Here is a 24200-nt window from a genome sequence, read left to right as displayed (position 1 = left end):
GCTGTTAGGATTTATAGTAAGATGTCTTTTAATGTTACTTAAGAATGTTCAATTGCAGAAGTGACCTTGTCTAACTAAATGCTTATAAAGCATTACAAAAGAGCCACCTTGTGTTAACCTTTATTCTGTGGAAGTGTAAATGACATTTCAACTTCCATGAGAAAAGAAAATTTAACAACTTCAGAATGCTTTATTTGATAAATGCATGCAGATGTTAATAATAATAGATTAAGTAACCCAAATCATCAGATAGCAGTGATCACATTATAACTTACCATACTGATAATTTTACAATCATTTCATAAAGTTGAAATTTTTTATATTCTATTATTAAGGGTGTTTTGTGGATTATTGCTTAAAAGTGAGTATTTTTTGCTTTTTTGAGTGTAAGGTTTGAGTCTGAGTTTTTAAGTAGTATGCCCTTAATTTCTGATTACTCTGAAAAGTATAGAATATACTAGTATGATTTTAAGACTTTGTTATATACCAAGTTACTTAGAATCTGTTTTTATGTCTTCCTTCTATATTATTTCTGACAGTAGGATTATTTTACTGAAGAACCAGCAGAGGAGACAGGTCAGATTTGCTGGTGAAAACATTCCTGAGGCAGGTTCTAGTCCCTAGTCAATCTTTCTTTAGCAGGAAAGCAGCTCTTTAGAAGGAATGATCTTAAAAAGAGTTAGAAATATTTTGATGTGTTTTTGTCAATGAAAATGTATCTTGAGTTTGCAAAAGAGCTTTTGAAGTTGTCAAATTGGACAACTGTATTTTCCCTTTAATAGTAGATTATTTTGCTTGAATGAAACTTTTATAATTAGCGGTACTTGTAAAGGTAAATGGTAGATCCTTTTCAAGTTTTTGAAGAATGTAGTGAATATAGCCTATTTACCATATGTTACAGTCTCATTAGAAAATAATTAACAGGTCATAAAAATGTATTAAAAGGAAGGTAGTGAAAATGAAATACTCAAAACAATTTAGGATTGACTTTTCATCGAGACTGTAACATCCATTCAGTTAATTTATACATTAAACTGTGGGTATGACCTGTGACTCTAAAGACCTCTTAGGCAAAGAAAGGTGCCTATATGTTTTATAAACTTGAAAACTGAGGTAGAAGGCCCTTAGTACTGACTGACACGATACTCTTTCCTAACTAGTATATTTTCCAGTTCATATTTGCTGTTCTCCTAAGAGATAGTTTGACAGCTGCTTCTTGCTATTGAGAAGTTTGTTCCTATTTCTTCTCAGCTGTAACTCAGGAGGGCAGTAAGGTAACGTGGGCGTCTTTGATCAGGGCAGTTAGAGGCAACTGAACTCAATGAGCTTTGGACAGCTTTGTTGTTTTGCCTAATTTCATCCTCTTGGACTCTTCACATTCATGAAAAGCCTGCATGCTTATGTGAAGCTAGAAGTGGGTTCATAATGCCAGTTAGCCATGGCAGTTGTTATGACTAAAGGTACCTGTGAGTACCAAAGCATTCTATTCATTAATGTGAAGATAGTACTTCTTATCCTGGCTCTCAGTAGGTATTCCATAAATCAGAGGTAAAACCATCCGTAGGGTTGATGGCTGTATTATCTTCTATTTCCCAGTCTTACTGCATCTCTCTTTGAGATAAAAAAGAAACTTTGTACGGTTATCTTTGATCACACCTATAAAAGTTTTTTTTTAATGAAATACTTACTTACTTTTGCAATATAAAAATTATGATCAAGAGATTTCAGTAGATTGGTTGTTTAGAGTCATTTTTTTAAATTTGAGCCTTATTTATAAAAAGAACTATATACCCTGAAAAAGTATTTTGTATCATACCTGATTTTACCAGATTGTGGGGAGGGGAGGCTGTGGAGGTTGTCTTTTTTTGTTTTTAACCCTCCCTTACATGTTCTCAGTGTTTTCTTTTTGTTTAAGGTAGGAAGTAGGTGTCTTGGGAAGGAAAAATACTAACTTTAAATAGATTCCAGTTTGGGTTTTGTTTTGTTTGGCAGTACTAAGTTCCCTCAAGAAAGGTCTTCTAACATCTAATAACCTTACTGATTAATTACTACTGAGTACACCACTAAGGAGGCTTCAGTTAAATCAGGCACTGCTTCCAGCTCAGTGTTCCTCCTTGTTTCATGTGTAATTAGTAAAATGTAGTGATTTTGAGCAGCCAAAAACCTTTATTGTTGTGATTTAGCATAGGCATTTGAATGCTTCAGTTTTATTTAAGCGCTTCAGTTTTATTTAAGCTTGCTTTTTACTGGAGGTCTTTCAAGGATATTCTCATATTGAACTTGTTCTTCATAGCTTCTAAACATTAAAGAATCGTATTGTCTGGAATAAGGAAAGTAAACCTAGGTAGGTCATTTGTACCTTGCTTGAAATTTATTTTTTGGATTTCTTTCTGCATTATTCCAGCCATTACCTCACTCCTTTATCAAAAATAACTACTACAACAATCACTTGCTTTAGTTTTCCGATTTTCTCCCTTCCCTCAACAAACGTTATTTAAAGAAAATTCCGTGTATTTCTAGTTGTTTTCTATTATACGTGGCACAGATGTTATTACTTTCAGAAGAACCCTACAGGCTATCTGAGAACCAATCCCCTGGCTTGGGGGTGACATCAGAAAACTGATTTGTCTTCTCTGCTGGTGGGGGAAAGCATAATCCTATTATCTGGAATAATATGGAAAGAATCATAGAATCTTAAGCATCAGGTAAGGCATAATTTACCTTTTAATTGAGCTAATAATGCGATTATATACTTAGAGAAAGATTACTTGGTATAAAGACTTTGTTTTATTTTTTAGGGCATTGGCCCTAAACTGTGATGCTCCATTGGATGATAAAATTGGAGCAGAGTCTCGGAATTGGAGAGCTGGTAAGCCTGTCAGAGTGATACGCAGTTTTAAAGGGAGGAAGATCAGCAAATATGCTCCTGAAGAAGGCAACAGATATGATGGCATTTATAAGGTGCTCTATCTGGCATGACATCTTGTTAGTCATTCTTCCTGGGCTTTCAAGGCAGGGTTGCCACAGGGAACTGTGCTACTGGGGGTGGGCTAAAGGAATCAGTAGACCATCTTAAGTATTTCTACTTTTTCTGGAAATATAACAGATGCACAAGCAAGGTCTTATCTTAACTTTGATACTTTTCTTTTAAGGTTTATTTGAAGTCCCCAAGGGCAGATTTACATTTTGGATTAAGCTTTTTATAAATATATGTTCTCTTGATAAAGTTATTTAAATAACTTGGCCATTGCACATATTGATTCTTGCATATCTTTCAGAATGATTTTAACTGCAATAGATTTGCAAAGCAGAGCACATTTTTATTTTTAAAATGTTATATTCTTTGTTCAAAAATGGAGGCATCTACTGCCGCCATCTCCTACCTACTATTATGCAAAATTACTAATTATTGATCATAATCTTATTACTATTTAAAATATGTAGCTATCTGTACTTCTGGGAACTATTTTAATTAGGAAATAAGGTTAAACAATATTTTAGTGAATATTACATACTGTTCTTAAAACACAGCAAGTATCTTTTAAGTTGTGTTTACTTTTACCAAATTTACTTAGACCACTAATATGACAGTATGAATAAATCTAAACTTTAAATCTCAAACCAGCGCTGAAATATTATGATTTAGGTGGTGAAATACTGGCCAGAGATTTCATCAAGCCATGGATTCTTGGTCTGGCGCTATCTTTTAAGAAGAGATGATGTTGAACCTGCTCCTTGGACCTCAGAAGGAATAGAACGGTCAAGGAGACTATGTCTACGTTTACAGGTTAGATTACATTTGTCTAGGCTACTTGCGTGTTCATAAAATGTACACCTCTATACTGTCTCATCCCTTAATACTGGATATAACCCACAGCAGTTGATCAGTGGACTGTAAGCAGTGAGGAATGAGATCATGCAAGTATGCAGAAGGAAAAGAAGTAAAAAAGGTAGTAACCTAGGTGTCAAAATGCCATAAGACCAAGAATTATGCCTGGGAAAAGCAGGGTTTGTCAATGCAACGTAAAATATTTCCAAGTCAGTTTGGAAATGCCTTAATGTATGAGGGAAAGGGATATGTAAATTTAGGTATAGGAGACCTTAAGAAGGGAAGTTTCTCCTAGAGGGCACAGGGGGTTGTATCTCTGGCAGGGGAAGAGGGGGGAGGTGGCTTATAATAGTGGTCTGCTTTCTACCCTTCTCACTTTTCCTCACCCCTTTTCTCTCTTCCCCCTCAAAGCTGCTTCCCTGTCCTGTCACCACCTTTAGTGCTTTGCCTTCCCTCCCCCCCCCCTTTGCCCATGCTCAGCTATTAACCCATGTAAGACTTTGTTGGCTTTGTGTGCATAATGGATGATATGGCTACATTCCCCCTTCACTGCCTGTTCACCCTGGACTTTGTCCCTGACACTGACTTCAGAGCATGGTTTGAGTTCATCCTCCATCATTCCACATTGTTGTGCTTCCCGTAAAGACTACCAGCTTTGTCATTTCCCTGGCTCTGCCCACACTGCATGTGTAGGGGCTGAACTATGGGCAAGTGTCTGGCCACCCAGGCAGGTGAGTGTGTGTCTTCTAGTGCAAGTCTGTTTCTATTTTTGTTTTCTTTTTAAACTCATGAAATTGAAACAAATGAAATCCATCAGCTGCTGAAATAACTGCCAAGATAATTTTTTATAACTAAATATTTTTAAAAGTTGTTGTTGACACATTTTGAAAAGATTTTTCTCAGATCCAATGTTCAGCAGAGCAATGTTCTGTGTAGATTACATTTAAAACTGAGCAGAAGCAGATAAGCCCTATTATTAGGTTGAGATGATAATATCATTGATGAGGCCTGAAACATTAAGCTTTAAATATGAGTGTTATCACAAAGCATACCAAGAGAAAAAAGGGGTAGCCAGTAAAACACAAGGATAATAGGTAGAATTTATTTGTTAGTCTAACCTTTGGTTGTTAAACAGTTCAATCATTTTATTGGTTTTAGGTCTTCTAATTTTAGGAGATAAGAAATTTGGCCCTTAATGTTTTGGATTTCTTCTTTTTTGTGTGTGTGTTAAGATTGGCCCCACAGTTTAGTGTCATCTCATCTGTATGCGCACGGTGGTTGACCTTCACTTTCCTTCATATCAGGGTTCTACTTTCTTCCTCAAATTTGTTAAGCTACCTAGTCACAACTCTTGAAAACTTACCTCTCCTTTTAATCTGAAACTAAGATCATTGTATTATAAAATGGAATATCTTAACATTTAAAACCAAATGGCTTACACTGAGTTTAGGAGTTTAATAGTCTTCTGTCTTTTGAATTTTGTTTCTTTAAATGTCTATTTCCTTTAAAGTCCACTTAGGGAAAGTATAGGCTCATCCCCAAACCCCTTTTTAAATTTCTTACCAGGATCTAGAACCTCCCTTCTCTGTGAAACTTAAATATATTTGTACTTTTTCCCCCCATCAGTATCCAGTAGGTTACCCTTCAGATAAGGAAGGGAAGAAGACTAAAGGACAGTCAAAGAAGCAGGCCAATGGAGCCTCAAAAAGACCAGCTACAGATGGTAGGTAATGATTGCTGAACATAAATCCTAATAACATAGTTTCTAAAAAGGGAAATATTAAGAGAATGAATTGAGAAACCCACACAAAATGAAAAGAAAATGAAGGGTTTTTTTTTTTGGTGGGGGTGGGGTCAGGTGCAGGGGAGGGGTTGTTGTATTTTATTAGTACCAGAGCCAAAAAATAGCAAATACAGATCCTACACTCCAGGGGAAATTAGATGCTGCTTTATGCAGGTTACCTTCGTGCTTTACCTTACCAGTGCCAGTTAACTCTTTTGTTTCATAGTTCTGCTTAGAATCACCTGTAAGTCTGCTGATGTATTTTTAAATAAATCTAGATGATTGTCCAAGTGCTTCCAAAGTATTCAAAGCAACAGATTCATCAGGAGCAGTTGAGGCTTTCCAACTAACCCCTCAACAACAACATCTAATTAGAGAAGATCATCAAAACCAGAAGCTGTGGGATGAAGTACTTGCATCTCTTGTGGAAGGACCAGTATGTAAAGCTTTTTCTTTCTTTCTTTCTTTTTTTAAATAATAATGTTCTAATATTAGCAAATGATGGAGAATATCATTTGTTAATCAAAGTCAGTCAAAACTTGATCTTTTTATCCAATCTTCTCATCCAGTGGTCTCCACCTTTCAGGAATAATCTGAGACAATACTGAAATGCTTTTAAATTGATTTTAGGACTCTTAGATACTGGTTTTTGACTTCTCTATGCCTAAACTTAATAATTTATGTTGAGGTGCTATTCATGGGAAGAATTTTCAGCTGTGGAACATACTCAACTTAATCTAAAACTCACAGGAAATTTTTTGTTATAGTTCAAAGTTATGTAATAGCATAAGTAAAAAAAAAATTCATAGTTTTCAGTGCTTATGTGTTCAGTCAAGGTGTAAAAGAAACCAGGGCTAATTTATTTAATTAAATACTTCACATTTCTGGATTTTTATGGTAATCATAAAATTCTAAAGTGAAAAGGAATTACAAGGTTAACCAATATGGGAATTTGGGTTAAGCTGTTTTTGCAAGTGATGTTTTCTTACCAAATCCCAAAAGCTGGAGATTTTTGTTCATTCTTTGCTCACTGGCTTTTATTGTCTTTAATTTTGCTTATAAGTTTGAATCTTCTTTTTTATTAGATATTAACCTCTTGCCATGTGTAATATAGTTACTTTGCTGATGTCTTTCTCTCCAAAGTACTATGATACGCAGCTATTGTGGATGGCTCTAAGATTCTCTTGAAATTCCATCTTGTCATCTCTTAGTAATTTCTTTTTTCCAGTGTTCCTTGTATTTTTCTCAGTGCATAAGCTAGGACTTCTTGTGTGTCTGAAATGGGGTTGATGAATATCTATCTGTGCTTTCTATCCAGATTTAGAGGGAATTATCAGAGTTTTGTGTGCTTTTTGAGAAAAAGTCACATTATTAAGGAAGGATCTTCCTGATACGGTTTTAGAAATGGGTGAGGTTTTATCAGCTTCCCTTTGGATGTATTTTGGAGTCATCATTTCCTTTGCTTATAAATGTAGTCTGTTGAATTATCCTTGGTAGAATGCGGCTTCCCTGTTTGGAGGACAGAAGGAAAGTGATTTTGCTCTGTTAGAAATGTTAACTTGCTTTTTAGCCAAGAGACCCAGCATAAGGTGAGTCTAGCTCTGGTGAGTCATCTTCTCTTAGAGCAGCAAGTAAGGTAGAGCAAGTATTTGCTGATCACAGTCTAGTTATTCTATGGCTGGAAGGGATACAGCTGGTTAGGGGTAACTCAGATGAGTCCAGCTATGGGTAGGCTGGAAACAAAAGTAGCAGGTAAGCAAAAATGAACAAGTGGTACTATATCAAGCTGAAAAGCTTCTGTACAGCAAAGGATACCATCAATAGGACAAAAAGACATCCTACAGTATGGGAGAATATATTCATAAATGACATATCCAATAAAGGGTTGACATCCAAAATATACAAAGAGCTCACACGCCTCAACAAACAAAAAGCAAATGATCCAATTAAAAAATAGGCAGAAGATCTGAACAAACACTTCTCCAAAGAAGAAATTCAAATGGCCAACAGGCATATGAAAAGATGCTCCACATAGCTAATCATCAGAGAAATGCAAATTAAAATCACGAGATAACACCTCATACCAGTAAGGATGGCCACCATCCAAAAGACAAACAACAAATGCTGTTGGCGAGGATGTGGAGAAAGGGGGGGAACCCTCCTACACTGCTGGTGGAAATGTAAATTAGTTCAACCATTGTGGAAAGCAGTATGGAGGTTCCTCAAAAAACTCAAAATAGAAATACCATTTGACCCAGGAATTCCACTCCTAGGAATTTACTCTTAAGAATGCAGCAGCCCAGTTTGAAAAAGACATATGATGCACCCCTATGTTTATTGCAGCACTATTTACAATAGCCAAGAAATGGAAGCAACCTAAGTGTCCATCAGTAGATGAATGGATAAAGAAGATGTGGTACCATATACACAATGGAATATTATTCAGCCATAAGAAGAAAACAAATCCTACCATTTGCAACAAAGTGGATGGAGCTAGAGGGTATTATGCTCAATGAAATAAGCCAGGTGGAAAAAGACAAGTATCAGATGATTTCACTCATATATGGAGTATAAGAACAAAGAAAAAAACTGAAGGAACAAAAACAGCAGCAGACTCAGAGAACCCAAGAATGGACTGACAGTTACCAAAGGGAAAGGGACTGGAGAGGATGGGTGGAAAGCAAGAGACAAGGGGGAAAAAGGGGCATTACTATTAGCGGACATAATGTTGGGGGGGGGTGTCAGGGAGGGCTGTACAACACAGAGAAGACAAGTAGTGATTCTATAGCATCTTACAATGCTGATGGACAGTGACTGTAATGGGGTATGTGGGGGGGGGACTTGAAGGGGGAAGTCTAGTAACCATAATGTTGCTCATGTAATTATAGATTAATGGTAACAAGAAAAAGTAGCAGGTAGAGGTGAAGGAAAAGGCCACCTGTGTAAACATTAAAGTTCTCTTTTGCAGAGCTGCTGTCCGGCGTGGTCATGTGTATCTGCCTTTGATGTCAGACTTTTAATATATATATCCTGACTATCAATAATAAATATTATCAAAGTGGTTGAACTCTGTGAGACTTGGCAAGTATGTGCAAATCAAGTTTATTAGTTGATTTTCCAATCTCTTATGTAGTGTGACTTTTATATGAAATAAAGTCACCAATTGATAGTACTCAAATAGGAAAGAGACAAAACCAGTCGTCCTCATTGGTGGCAGGACCTCCTGTGCGATGGTCAGCTGACTGGCCTTGCTGCAGTGATTTACTTCAGATGTTTATACCCTGGGCAGGTTTTGGGCACATTCTCTTCAGATAAGCCAGGAACACGTTTATTAAGCCAGAAAAATCAAGTGTTGGTAATGGTGACTTTTAAATAAATGCATATATTACATGTATGTACATTTATAGCCAAATACCTTCCCAAGGCTCAGTGTGATCTTGTGTTCCTACCTACTTCTGCAGTCTCCTCTTGCTACTCTCTCAGGCCCAAACTGCTTCATCTGCAGTGACCTCTGTGCTATTTCAACACATTCAGCTTGTTCCTGCTCCTAGGCCTTTACACACATACTCTGTTCTCCATTACATATTCATGTGGCTCTCTCTTTCATATCCTGTAAGTCTGCAAAAGTATTACACTCCACAAAAAGGCCTTCCCTGGCAACCCTTTCTAAAAAAAAAAAGCCACTCTATTGTTTTGTTTTGTTTCCTCGGTTATTACCACTGAAATTGAATTTTTTTTTTAATTCTCCTCTCCTAAAGGAATACAAAGTTCCAAGAGAGCAGAGATTTTTACTTTTTCATCACCACTACATAGAGTGCCATAGCACATTGTAGGAACTCAAAATATCTGTAGTTGATACACTAATATTAAAAGTACTGTGGAGTAAGTGGGGAAAGGTCATTAACAAAGTAGTTTGTCAGGGAGAGAGTAACCAGCCTTAAGGTTTGAGTTTTTCCACATCTCCTGTTATTTTCTTAATGTGATGCATAATACTTTGTTGATAATTCACTTGACTTTTATAATACATATTCATAAACAAATTAGTATCAAGATATAACTTTGAAATGGGATCTTTGATTTTGTTTTTACTTCAAATTATTGTAAATTCTTTCTCTATTAACATAAAGAACAAAAAAATATACTCACCTACTACTAAAAATAACTGGAGAATTATCCTGTGAGTATCTCTTTTTAGTTTAAAAGAAACAACTTGGGTAAAATGGAACCAGTAATGGTTTTTGAAGAGTACAGAGTACCCATTTGATCATGTTTGCTTTAGATTGCTTTACCTTTAATAATTTACTCCCAATTTGAATAAACATTATCAGAAAAATATGGAAATTTTCGATTGAGGCAAAATACCACAGAAGTTAATCCTAAGAAAATAAATATAATGATTGTTTGGGGTCTTAGGTACTACAGAGTATTATTGTCCACTGCTTTTATTTATTTTTATTTTTTTGGCTTAAAAAGCACGTAATGAAATCTCATCACAGCAAAAGTTATACATGTTCACATACTGGGATACCATGCAGCTTTTTGGGGAAAAAATTCTATATGTAATGATCTTGAGACAAATTGTCCATGATTTTTTTTTTATGTGCAAAACAGTAATCTGAAATGCAAGGTTAAGGGGGCCTTTCACTTTTTAATGCCATATATTTTGACTTCACAACCTTTTCAACCAAAATCTAAGATATTAAACTAATGTGTCTATCTTGGAGTGGGTTTCTTCAGTTTCTGCAATACGTTCGATACAGTTGCTACTTAAATGTGACTAAGACAGTTTTTTCTCAACACCTAGAATTTCATTAAGATATTATGAAATACTAATCTTTTTTCCTTTTCCTTGGGTACCATTCTAGAATTTTCTGAAAAAATTGGAACAATCTTTTATGTGTGTCTGCTGCCAGGAGCTAGTTTTCCAGCCTGTGACAACAGATTGTCTTCACAATGTCTGTAAAGTAAGTAAAATTCCTTTCTCACCTTCCCTTGTTGGGCTGTAAAGCAGAGTGACTTCTAAACCTGTTTTTAGCATGTGAAGAGGCATTTTCCCATGAAACAGAATATTATGGAACCTTGCCAGTTACACAACATTTAATTATATCTTGCTGGTAAATGCATATTTTAATCCTGTAGTAATAATAAATATAGTAATAATAAATATGTACAGTTCAGGTACTCTATCATGTTTGGGATTGTTGAGGAGGGGTAGAAATGGACAAGAAAGTAAAATGTTGCTGCTGTTTTCTCTTAAAGCTTATGTTTGTTTCATATATTACAGTGGAAACTGAAATGCTTCCATGTACTTAATGAAATCTTAAACACATGCCCAGAGGGAGTTGAATATTGTGTTATCAGTGTGGTATAAAAGGAAAATTTGACTTTTAGTCAAATCAAGGTTGGGATCTTGCTTTACTACTTGCTGATTATTGTGTGCCCTAACCTAACTTCTGAACTAGTTTCTTTGTAAAATGGAAACAACCCTTCCACCTTATGTGTTTGTGCCTGACCATGAGTCAGTTAACTCTATAATATATTTAGTTTAACTAAATATATTATATAAATATACTTTTGGAAGACACATACGTTAACTGATTTGATGAAATATTTAACTGAGTTCTAAGCAGAGGAGTCCTGAATTTTTTTTCTTCAGTGCTCTATCAGGGAAAAACAGGATTAAAACCCAACCTAGAAGATGAGGTTAGTGGGAACCACACATAATTCTAACACCCTTGTTTTACTGGATAGGAAATTAAATGCACAACAGTGAAGTCATTTACCTGAATGAAGTCTCACAGTATGCGCTAGAGGTGGAACAAAAGCTACGTCTGCAAGCTAGTTTTCATAGCGCACATTTAGGCTTTCACAGTTGTTCATCTTTCATGTTTCTCTTGTTGCTAAACAGTAAGTTTGTAATTCCTTTTAAAAGCCTAAGTTGTTGAGAACTTTCCTTACACGCATTACCCTCCGATGAAATTCGGCGTGCTTTGTTTGTTTGTTTTTTGGTTTTGCCTTAGGATTGCTTACAGCGCTCCTTTAAGGCTCAAGTTTTCTCCTGCCCTGCTTGCCGGCATGATCTTGGCCAGAATTACATCATGATTCCCAATGAGATTCTGCAGACTCTACTTGACCTTTTCTTCCCTGGCTACAGCAAAGGACGATGACTTGTCTACTTCTACTGTGTTGCTCCTGGTGGCTTTTTGGACAATAAAGAATCTGAAATGGCTGGGGGTGGGGGCGGGGAGGGTGGAAGCAATGGTGGACCATATCTCTCATGTTCTGAAGCAGCTAATCCTCTTTCCTATGTAGCCATCATCTTGTGTGTGTATTAAGAGGCCCATTTCTCAACTGTCTTTTAAATATCAAAAGGTAGTTCCTGTCAGTAACAACTAGTTTTAATGAGTAAAAAGTCAAAGCCTCAGCTCTAGTTGGTATCCAAGTTATGATTTATTTTGCAACTACCTCAGGACAGAAAAGATTTATGGGGATTTTATAAATCATTGAATAATTAGTTAAATGAAATTTTAGCTACACACTGCCTCCCAAATATTAGTTGTGCCTGGTTCATGTAATTTGATTTTACAGAAAAGGAAATGGTACTTGAGATTGTTGGAATGAACGTGGTTTCTGTAGTGTGCATAAAACATTTTTAATGTCTGCTCCCATTACAGTGTGTTTTGCAAGGACAGGTCCATTTTTAGCCCATTTTGTGAGCTCCCATTGTTCTTTTTTCTGGTGTTTTATCCAAGTTGACTACTAATGACTAATGAGAACAATATGAATGCATTGTTGCTGCATTAGTGTAATGTGGTGTGGTTTTGCACTTAAAAGAGGTATTCACATGATCTAGTTGTAAATGTTCATGAAAAGCCTCTTCTGTACTAGTCAAACTGCTTTTAGTGAGTCTCACCAGTGGTTTTACATCTACAGAGCATTGAGGGCTGGGCTGACTTTCGAGAGGACTGAAATTGCTTCATATTGTGATCCTAAATTTTATATTCACTATATTCCCTAAAGTATACCTTAATAAATATTTTATGACCAGAAAAATAGCTCATCTTGCTTCACTTTTTTACATTTGTCTGGCATATAACTTTTATTTTTAAGTCATTTGCAGAGTATTTCATTGTGTGTTTTCATTAAAACAGACCTTATGCAGAGTTTTTTACTGTCGATCTTGAGTGACGAGAACTAGTATGAAATCTTTTAAGGGAAATTTCACCCCCAGTTTCGTTTTTTTTTTTTAATTTTAGTAAAAGAAATTTTCAAAATAACTTAGTGACTGTTCTTTTATCTGTAACAACTTCAGCTTATATTCAGTTTCAGCATAATCAGTGCTGCGGCTTAGTTCACTGACATGAGAATGTTTCGAAACATTCTACTCTCTGAAACTGTATTGTTATATTTACATCAGAGAAGTTTCAATTATGATCAACAGTCTTCCTAATTCTGAACTCAGAACCATACATATAACCAATATTTATTGAGTATTTGCTTTGTATGAGTCACCTGTACATTTTTATGTGTATTAATTTAATCCTCCTGACAACTCTATGAGGCAGGTACCATTATCCCCATATTATGGACAAGCATCAAAGGCACACAGGTTAAGAAACTTGCAGAGTTCATATACCAAGGAACTGGCAGAGCTGTGCTATCAATTTAGGTAATCTGAGACCAAACTTGGCAGTCTTTACTTCTGACCATATATATAGGCTCTCACATTTGAATATAAGCCAAACTTGTTTCAGGGCTTTTCCTGCATTCATTTAAAATCAAAATCAAGTTCTGGCAAATGCTTATAGTATAGTGATTTGAGCGATTGTCATGTAGGGCTAGTTACAGATGATGGAATCATTTTTATTTTGAAGAATCGAATTTAAATAGGGCCTTTTTAGATTGAAAATGAATTGTTAAATTGCATCATCTAGTGTTGTAATCCCTCTGGCATTGCCCATATCTCTGCTAGAGGGTGGGGAATATATCCCAGTACCAGCTGTTTGAACTGACTTGGCTCTACTTCTTTTATTAGCAAAATAAGTGATTCCCCCATTTCGGCTATATATTGTCAAAACTTTATAGTATGATAGACTAGGAAAGAAAGATGATTGATTACAGCTTAACATGTTGAGAAGTTTCAAGAGTGGCCCAAAGCTAACTAATTGTATGTTGCTTTTAAACTCTTTAAAATAAGACTTCAGGGTTTTTTTTTACATAAATATTTCAGTTTTTATCTAAAAGAAACAGATTTTTAGAAAACATAATCACAATACCATCATCACACATGTTAAAAAAATAAAGTCAACAGTACTTAAATCATCAGATACCTAGTAACTGAATTTTTATTGTCTCAAATGTCATACATAGATATTTTTAGTTCTATCAGGATCCAAATAAGGATCATATATTGTTTTTAATTGCTATCTTCTAATCTATAGATACCTTTTTTCCCTCCTTTTGAATTTTTTGTGTTGAAATTGTTCTGCAGCTTTTCTGGCAGTTTTTGCTGACTGTAACCTTGTGGTATGGTTTAACTTGTTCCTCTTCATTTTCTGTAAATTGATAGAATTCAAGCATGATCAGGTATAGATTTTTTTCATTGGGGGGATGGGCAAGACTTCTTCATAGATGATGATGTGGTCCTTCAGGTTGTACATAGCATCTGGTAGTCTGTTAAGCTTAAATTTGAAAGATTAGCTTTTTATTGGATCATGTTACTTATAGTAGGTTACAGTGCTTACTTACTGTTGAGTGCTCAGCCACTTTCAGATGGATAGGATTTTTTTCTTATTTTTTCTAATTGAAGTAGGCAGGGCCTTTAGTGTTAGAGCTCACTTCTAAATAATATGGTTCATTCAAGAAATATGTGCATACTTGTATGTTTAAGAATAGTTAGGGAAATTCTGTGAAGCTGGAGATCCAGAACACCCTAAGCTCTCTCAACCTTGTGACAATGTGGCTAACAGAAAAGGGTTCTGCCTTACACCATACACAAAAATTAACTGAAAATGGATTAAAGACCTAAGTATAAGACATGAAACCATAAAACTCCTAGAAGAAAGCTTAGGCATTAAACTCTTAGATATTGGCCTTAGCAATTTTTTTCTGGATACATCTCCCCAGGCAAGGGAAACAAAAGCAAAAATAAACTAGTGGGAACACATTAAACTAAAAAGCTTCTGTACAGCAAAGGAAACCATCAACAAAGCAGAAAGGAAGCTTTCTGAATGGAAGAGATTTTCAATTGATACACATACCTGATAAGGGGCTAATATTCAATATATGAAGAATTTATACAACTCAACACCAAAAAAAATCTGATTTAAAATGTACAGAGGACCTGAAGAGACATTTTGCCAAAGACGTACAGATGGCCAACAGACACATGAAAGGATGCTCAACATACTAATCACCAGGGAAATGGAAATCAAAACCAAAACGAGATACCACCTCACATCAGTGAGAGTAGCCAATGTCATCAGCAAGGCAGGAAACATGTTGGTGGTGAAGTGGAGAAGAGAACTCTCGTACACTGTTGGTGGGAATGTAAATTGGTGTAGTCACTGTGGAAAGCTGTTTGGAGGTTTCTCAAAAAACTAAGAAACACCATGTGACCCAGCAATTACACTTCTGCAAATTTACCTGAAGAAAACAAAATCACTAATCTGAAAAGATAAATGCACTCCTATGTTTATTGCAGCATTATTTACAATAGCCAAGATATGAAAGTAACCTAAGAGTCCTATGATAGATGAATGGATAAAGAGGATGTGGTGCATATATACAATGGAATATAGCCATAAAAAAGGACAAAATCTTAACATTTGTGACAACCTGGATGGACCTAGAAGGTATTAGGCCTAAGTGAAATAAGTTGGAGAGAAACAAATACCATATGATTTCACTTATATGTGGAATTTAAAAACAAAAGTACACTCATAAACAGAGAACAGTCTGGTGGTTGCCACAGGGAAGAGGTCTAGGGGATGAGTGAAATAGAGGATAAAGCATAGATATTCAGTTATAAAATAGCCACAGGGATGGAAATACAGTCAATGATATTGTGATATCTTTGCTGACAGACAGCAGCTACACTTGTGAGTATTTTGTAATATATACAGTTGTCAAATCACTGTGTTATACAACAGAAACCAATATAATGTATGTCAACTATATTGCAGTAAAAAGGGGGAGGAGGCCCGCCTATGTAAACTTAAAAGTTTTGGATTTCAGCATAGATCCTACTTAGGAGAGTTGGACCAAGATCTGGTCTGACTGGCCCACTGTGTACTATTTCTTTGCCCATTTGGTACCAAACCTTTTCCCATTCCTATCTGAAAGATAGAGCTCATGACTGTCTACCTGACTTGAGGGAACTGAGCTTGATACTCACCACCAGCTTAGGCTGGGAAGAGTTATCCCTGTTTGTCTACTGTCTGCTGACTGGACTCTAAATCCCACAGGGACTGATACTTAATAACCTGAGTTAATCAGACACTACATGATGGGGGGTATTAAACACTAGTCACTGAACACAAGAATCAAGAGGTAGTTAAAGGACCACACTAGCAGACCAAATGACTACTATTGAAAAAAAATGAATGCAAGAATGAGAGTTTTACACTATATCCTCAGGTATGAAGTTGCACTGCGTTAAGAACAAGCTGTAGTGTGAAGAGTAATTTGAGACTAAAATTCTTGGAAATAAACGTGACTATAAAAAGAAAATGCAACAGACAAAACAGAATGGGCACTACCAAAACTTGAACATATTACTGAGTACTCCATTGTATATGGATAGCCCACAGTTTGTTTATTCATCTGCTGGTGTACATTTGAGTAGTTTATAGGATTTTGCTTTTATAAATAAAGCTGCTGTAAGCCTGTGTGTAAGTCTTTGGAAAATAATGCAATAATTTCTTAGAACATTAAGTATGGACTTACCATACAACCCATCAATTTTATTGGTATTTACTCCAGAACAATGAAGAGACATTTCCAAAGTAGTTAATACTATTTTACATTCTTGCCGTAGTGTATGAGAGTTCTGTATGAGATGTTCTCACTAACACTTTGCTTTATCCTTTTCAAGGTAACCATGCTAGAGGGTGCATAGTTTCTCTAGGAAACGAGTGCATTGAAAATCTAATGACCAGAATGACTGTGGTAGTCACTTGTACTGTTCATCAGGTATTTCTGGCTCAAATGAATATGTTAGGATTGTATATCCTACCCTCCTTGTAGTTGGCTAAGGCCACATGACCATTAGTTGTGACAAATGCTGTCACAAATGCTTTCCTAGGCAGAGCATTTCATTGCCTTCCAGAATTTTCTTTTACCCTTCCATGAAGACTAGTAGCACCCAGATACAGCTTTTCCATCACCCTGGGTCCCAGAGTTGATACGGTACAGATCCTCCAGCCAGCTTGTGATGGACATGTAACATGAATAAGAAAACCTTTAAGACCTTAAAGTTTCTGAGTTAACATGACCTAGCCTACCCTGATGGCTAGAAGCATTCCTAAATTTCTCAGTCTACTAGTTGACAAGGAACTGAATTTTTTTATTAGGCTCTGTGTGTGTAATTTGGAACTAGAATTATCACTATTTTAAAACTAAATTCTTTGATACTCAAACCAGTGGACTCGGAGCTATCAGTGAACTGGTTTAGTATGGCAGGCGATCTCCAAGGTGGTCCCTGGTGACTTTCCTCACATCTTGCATTCTCTTCCCTCTGTGTGTGGGCTGGAGTTAGTGGTTCTCTGGTAATGAATAGAAAACAACAGAAGTGATGGAATGTCACATACAAAATAAGGTTAAAAATACTGTGTATTCCACTCTGGCCACTCTCTCTTGCTCATTCGGAGAGAAGCCAGCTTTTACAGTTTGAGCTACCTTGTGGAGAGGCCCATCTGGCAAGAAACTGATGTCTCCAGCTAATAGCCAGTAAGGTCCTGAAGCCATAGTAGTGAGCCTGGAAATGGATTTTCCTCTCTGCCAATCAAACCTTGAGAATGACTTCAGCTCTTTTATTGCAGTTGAAAAACCCTGAGTCAGAGGTACCAGCTAAGCCACTTCTGAATTCCAGACCCGTAAGAACTGCAATAATGAATGTTTTAATCACTGAACTTTGGGATAATTTGTTATACAACAAAAGATGACTAATACAGATAGGTAGCCCTAAGTGTCAGTTTGCCCAGCACAGACCCAAGTTATTGTTGCTCCCAAATGATTATGAATACCACTCACTTTTCCCCTTTAAAGTGCTCCAGTTTGGACAAAATCACACAATTGATAGGTTCAGTTGAAATCTAATAGCCTAGCCTTGAATTCACTCTATTTCTGAAACTATTCTTTCCCTATCATAGCCAAGAATTTAACTTACTGATAGCATTCTCTCCTTGAGAAAATATAGGATTTAAAAAAAAATCTCTGATGAGTCTGTCATAGATGAGAAATGATACTGCTGGAAAGCACAGGAATCACCTGGATGTTTTGTCTCCAAGCAACTTCTAACTGGATCTCTACCAGATAGAATCAGAAAATTTCTGAGGTACCTTTCACTTCCCATACACATCCACCCTTTATGTGACAGGCTTTTGTGGAAAACGGTGATCTAGATTAGATTGTTCAACTACTTTAAAGTTTAAAATTACCTGTCGACTAAGAAGTCATAGTAAAACTTGCATGAGCTTTTGTGCTTACATCTACCACTAAAGCAGCCTTCCCCACCAACCACCCTTACATAAACTTTTAATTTGTGTCACAGATATTTAACAAAAAAGTCTCACAAACATGTGATCTTACCAAATCTGTTAAGTCCTTATAAAGTACTTCAGTTTCATAAAGTAGAATGTCCTCAACTCACATATCTCTGAAACTTTATTTTTATATTATATTTTTAACTATAAAATAATGACAAGCTCCAAAAATAGTAGAGTTCTGTGTACTCTTTACTTAGCTTCCCCCAATAATAACATCTTTTGTAACCATAGGTCACCCAAACCAGGAAGCTGACTTTTCTACAGTAGTAGTAACTATAGGTCTTACTCAGCTTTTACCAGTTTTTACATGAACTTGTTGCTGTATGTGCTACTTTTGTGAGATTTTATCACATGTATGTAGATTCCTATAACTACCATCACAATTATACACTCAGCTGTTCCATCATCACAAAAAAATTGCTTCATGCTACCCTCCCAGTAACCCTAACTTCTGACAGTCACTAATCTGTGCTCCATTACTCATTTCAAGAATGTTACATAAATGGCAATATGTAGTACGTGACTTTGAGATTGGCTTTTTTTCCCATAGCTTGATAACCTTGAGGTCCACCTAAGTTTTTTCATATATCAATAGTTTTCATTCTATTACTGATTACTTTTCCTGTTTCATCTTATATTAATTCATTGAAGGACTTTTGGGTAGTTTCTAGTTTTTGCCTACAAAGCTGAATATTCATATACAGGTTTTTTTGTGTGAACATAAAGTTTTCATTTCTAAAATACCCAGTGGCATAATTCTAGGTTGTGTGGTAGGTGAATGTTTATAAGAAATTGATAAATTGGTTTTCAAAGTGGCTAAGCCATTTTATATTCCTCAGAGATCTAGTTGTTCTATGTTCTTGCCAGTACTTGTTACTGTCAATTTATATTTTAGCCATTCTGATAGATGTGTAGTTGTATCTCAAGCATAGCTTTACTTTGCATTTCCATAATAGCTAATGAATTAATCACTCTTCCATGTGCTTACTTGCCATTTTTTATATCCATGAAGTATCTACTGAGTTTTTCACCTATTAGGAATTGGATTATTGTTTCTTACTGTTTGGTTTAGAATTCTTTATATATTCTGAATACTAGTTCTTTGTCAGATATGTGCTTTGCACATATTTTTTCCCATATGTGATTTGTGTTTTCATTCTCTTAATATTTCTTAGGGAAAAAGGTTTTTATTTTGATGATGTCTGATATTATCAATTATTTAATTTTATGGATTATGATTTTATTATTAAACATAATTTTTAAAACTCCAGAGGAGAATAATTTATTACATTTAGTCAGATATTTTTCCTTTCCATTGCTCTTTCCAGACTTGATTTTCCAAGTTTCTCTCCATTATTTCCTTTCTGCCAGAAGGAATTTATTACAGAAAAGCTTTTAAATCATATCTGCTGGTGACAACTTCTCTTTGTTTTCCCTCATCCAAGCCTGTCTATTTCATCTTTATCTCTAAGGGATATTTTGACAGGATATAGAATTCTGGTTGGCAGTTTTTCTGGAACTTGAAAATACCTTGCCACTTCCTTCTGGCCTCCATGATTTCTGATAAGAAATCTGGTGTTATTTATATTGTCCTCCCCTGTGGGTGATGAGGTGTTTTTCCCTGGCTTTAAATTTTTTTTTCTTTGTCTTCAGTTTTCAAAAATTTGACTGTGATATGTCTAAGCATAGGTTTCTTTGGGTTTGTCTTGCTTTGGGTTCACTCAGTTTCTTGAATACAAATTATATCTTCTGTCAAATTTGATGTTCCCAGCTATTATTTCTTTAAATACGGTTTCAGCCCAGCACTCTTTGTCTTCTTCTTCTGAAACTCCAGTGACATGAATGTTAGATCTTTGTTATTGTCCCCAAGTCTTTTAGGTTCTGTTCATTTGTATTCGATATACATTCTCTGTTGTTTAGGTTAGATAATTCTTACTGATCTATCTTCAGTTTCACTGATTCTTTCCTGTGTTATGTTTCTTCCAGTGAGCCCATCAAGTTGTTTTTTTATTTTTTTGGGGGTGTTTTTTGGTTACTATATATTTCAGCCCTAAAGTTTCTATTTGGGTCTTCTATAAATCTCTTATTCAAATTGAATCTTCCTTGTTCTGATATGATGAGTAATTTTGCATGTATTCCTGACATTTTGAGGATTATAAGACTCTTGTTCTATTTAAGTCTTCTATTTTACAAAGCAGTCAAACTGTTTAGTTTGTGTTTCCTGGCCCACTTATGTGGTTCAATGTCAATTTAATTTCCTAAGTCTTTGCTCTGTTATTTGGGTCTGTCTGTCTGTATTTGGGTGGTACCCAGAAGCCAGTCTGACACCTGGACAGTAGTCTACTCATAGTTCATTTTGCTCTGTTGATTATAATCAGTTTTATGCATTGACTGCTTGAGGATCTGCCCAGGTCTTCATACACAGATTAGAACCCTTTCTCCAACTCTCCCAGTAATCCTCCCCCAGTATTTGATTGGGATGTTTTACAGTGCTGCCTCTTTGCAGCTGGTCACTCAGTACAGCACAAGGATGGTTCACAAAGCTCCTCCCCTTAGTCTTGGCCACATCTAGTGCCTGGGGGATGAGTAGGACAGATACAATCAAATGTCCTGTGTTCTGTTGGTTTTTTTCCCTACAGTTTGCTATTTCCCATTCCTTTGATTTGTGAGAGTAGGCTTTTTTTTCCCCCTCTTTATCTGTGCCCATTGATGTTTTCGGGTTATAGGCTTCCCTTCCTTGCGCCTAAGTCAAAAGAAGGTTAAAAGCAAGCAAAAGAAAAACCCCCAGGAAATTTACTGCCAGGTCATTCTTCAACTTCTAAAGTGCCTAGCCAGGCCATCTTTTTTCTACCTTTCAGAGTCTTTTGATAGTTGTTTTATGTGTTTCATCCAGGGCTTTTAGTTATATTCAGCATCAGGAATTGGGTGGAATATCTTTCATCTTGTGGGGGGACTCAAAGTCCCCCAAGTCTTTCAAACACAGGTTTTTAATCTACTAAAATAGGCTTAACAATAAGGGGATTCTATGTGAGAGGAACTGAACATTTATTAAGCACTTACATGTCAGACACTCTACTAAGTGATATTAAAACTTTCCAACAACCCAACAAAGAAGGTATTATTACCCTTTTATTATAAAGAAACAAACTCAAGCCAGGGGAAGGAAAGTAGTCTATGCTATGCACTATGCTATTAGGTTTTTGTTTTAAAATATGAAAAATTACAAATTAAAACTTACCATCTTGTTTCTAGCTCATCCAGTATTGATCATTAACATTTTTTTCTGTTGATGTGCATACAATAAAATGCACAGATCTTAGTATATAACTTAATGAATTTTGACATGTGTTTAACAAACTAACCATCATCCAAATCAAGATATCAAACATTCTCACTAATTTTCCCCCCTTGACCAATTTGACCCATCCCATACCTCCCCCTCTGTGATAACCACGAGTGTGATCTCTGTTTGAGTCTATCTCAGTTTTGTTTTGTTTTTCAGATTCCACATATAAGTGAAATCATACAGTATTTGTCTTTCTCTGTCTGACATTTCACTTAGTATAATAACCTCTAGATCCATCCAGGTTGTTGTAAATTGAAAGATTTGATTCTTTTTTATGGCTGAGTGATATTTCCATTGTGTGTGTGTGTGTGTGTGTGTGTGTGTGTGTGTGTATATATACACACACATATATATATATATATATACCACATCTTTTTTATCTGTTCATCTATCAGTGGATATTTAGATTGTCTCCATATGTTGGCTGTTAAATAATGCTGCAGTAAGTATAGGAGTGCATTTATCTTTTTGGATATGTGGTTATGTTTTCTTAAGCAAATTCCCAGAAGTGGAATTTATGGGTCCTATGGTAACTCTATTTTTAGTTCCTTGAGAACCTTCCATACAGTTTTCCACGGTGGCTGTACCAATTTGCAATCCCTAAAGCAGTGTACAAGGGTTTCCTTTTCTCCACATCCTCACCAACACCTAATTTGTTGGCCTGTTGATAATTAACCACTGACTGGTATGAAGTGATATCTCATTGTGGTTTTGATTTCCATTTCCTTGGTGATTAGTGATATTGAGCATCTTTTCATACGTCTGTTGGCCATCTGAATGTCTTCTGTAAAAAAAAGGCCTCTTCAGGTCCCCTGCCCACTTTTTAATTGGATTACCTGGTTTTTTGTTGTTGAGTTATATGAGTTCTTTATACATTTTGGACATTAGCCCCTTATCAGATATATCATTGGCAAATATATTCTATACAGTAGATTGCCTTTTCATTTTGTTGGTTTCCTTTGCTGGGCAGAAGCTGTTTAGCTTGATGCAGTCTCATTTGTTCATTTTCACTTTGGTTTCCCTTGCCTGGGGAGATATATCCAGAAAAAAATTGCTAAGGCCAATGTGCAAGAGTTTAATGTCTATGTTTTTTTCTCTTCCCAGCACCATTTATTGAAGATATTGTCTTTTACCCACTGTATATTCTTGCCTCCTTTGTCATTTATTAATTGACCCTGTAGGTGTGGGTTTATTTCAGTGCTCTCCATTCTGTTTCATTGGTCCTGTACCATACTGTTTTGATTACTATAGCTTTGCACTGTAGTTTGAAATAAAGGAGTGTGATAACCCCAGCCCTGTTGTTGTTTCTCAAGATTGCTTGGGCTATTGATTTTTTTGTGGTTTCACACACATTTTAGGATTATTTCCTCTAGAGGTCAGTGAAGAGTACCATTGGTATTTTGGTAGAGGTTGCATTCAATCTGTAGATAGCTTTGGGTGTAGTATGGCCATCTTAACAATATTAATACATATTCATGAACATGGAACAGCTTTCCATGTATTTGTATCTTCAATTTCATCAATGTCTTACAGTTTTCAGGGTACAGGTCTTTTGCCTTCTTGGTTAAATTTACTCCTAGGCATTTTACTTTTTTTGATACAATTGTAAATAGAAATGATTTCTTAATTTCTTTTTCTGTTGGTTCATTATATGTATATAGAAGCACAACAGATTTCTGTATATTAATTTTGTATCCTGTGATTTTACTAAATTCATTAATTTTAGTCGTTTTTTGGTGTCGTCTTTAAGGTTTTCTATATATAGTATCATGTCATCTGTAAATAGTGACAATTTTATTTCTTCCTTACCAATTCAGATGCTTTTTATTTCTTTTTTGTGTGTGACTGCTTGGCTAGGACTTCCAGTACTGTGTGGTGAGAGTGCGCCTCATTCTGTTCCTGATCTTAGAGGAAAAGTTTTTATCTTTACACTATTGAGTAAGATGTACCTGTGGGTTTGCCCTTTGTGGCTTTCATTATGCTCAGGTATGTTCCCTCTATACCTACTTTGTTGTGAGTTTTTATGATGAATGGATGCTGAATTTTGTCAGATGTTTTTTCAGCATCTGTTGAGATCATAATGATTAATTAATCTTTCCTTCTGTTAATATGGTGTATCGCATTGATTGATTCACAGATATTGAACCCTCCTTGCATCTCTGGACTAAATCCCACTTGGTCATGGTGAGTGATCCTTTCAATGTATTTTTTAATTTGGTTTGCTAATATTTTGTTGAGGATTTTTACATGTATGTTCACCAGGGATATTGGTCTGTAATTTTTCTTTGTAGTCTTTGGTTTGGGTATCAGGGTGATGATGGCCTTGTAGAACGAATTTGGGAGCTTTCCTTACTCTTCAGTTTTTGGAATAGTTTGAGAGGAATAGGTGTTAACTCTAAATGTTTCGTATAATTCTCCTGTGAAGCCTTCTGGTTCTGGACTTTGTTTGGCTAAGAGTTGGGTTTTTTTAATTTT

The 24200-nt window shown here is 35.8% G+C and overlaps 1 protein-coding gene across 9 annotated transcripts in view; it reads left to right on the top strand.

The window, feature by feature from the left end:
* Window positions 1–24200, top strand: part of UHRF2 (ubiquitin like with PHD and ring finger domains 2) — a 97462-nt gene that overhangs the window by 57708 nt on the left and 15554 nt on the right. For 3 of the 9 annotated variants that reach the window (XM_037019053.2, XM_037019052.2, XM_037019051.2), the window contains exons 11-16: window positions 2799–2961; window positions 3647–3787; window positions 5456–5552; window positions 5891–6048; window positions 10478–10576; window positions 23863–23909. In XM_037019053.2, coding sequence (XP_036874948.1) covers window positions 2799–2961; window positions 3647–3787; window positions 5456–5552; window positions 5891–6048; window positions 10478–10576; window positions 23863–23909 — 705 coding nt within the window. Of the gene's footprint in view, window positions 1–2798; window positions 2962–3646; window positions 3788–5455; window positions 5553–5838; window positions 6049–10477; window positions 10577–11363; window positions 11520–11632; window positions 12666–23582; window positions 23803–23862; window positions 23910–24200 lie in introns of those variants that run through there. The other 6 variants (XR_012127731.1, XR_012127732.1, XM_073228560.1 and 3 more) reach the window with 6 other exon arrangements.

The sequence above is a fragment of the Manis javanica genome, chromosome 2 (assembly GCF_040802235.1).
Source record: "Manis javanica isolate MJ-LG chromosome 2, MJ_LKY, whole genome shotgun sequence".
NCBI lineage: Eukaryota > Metazoa > Chordata > Mammalia > Pholidota > Manidae > Manis > Manis javanica.
The sequence above is the reverse complement of the archived record's forward strand: the minus strand, read 5'-3'. Positions and strand labels throughout refer to the sequence as shown.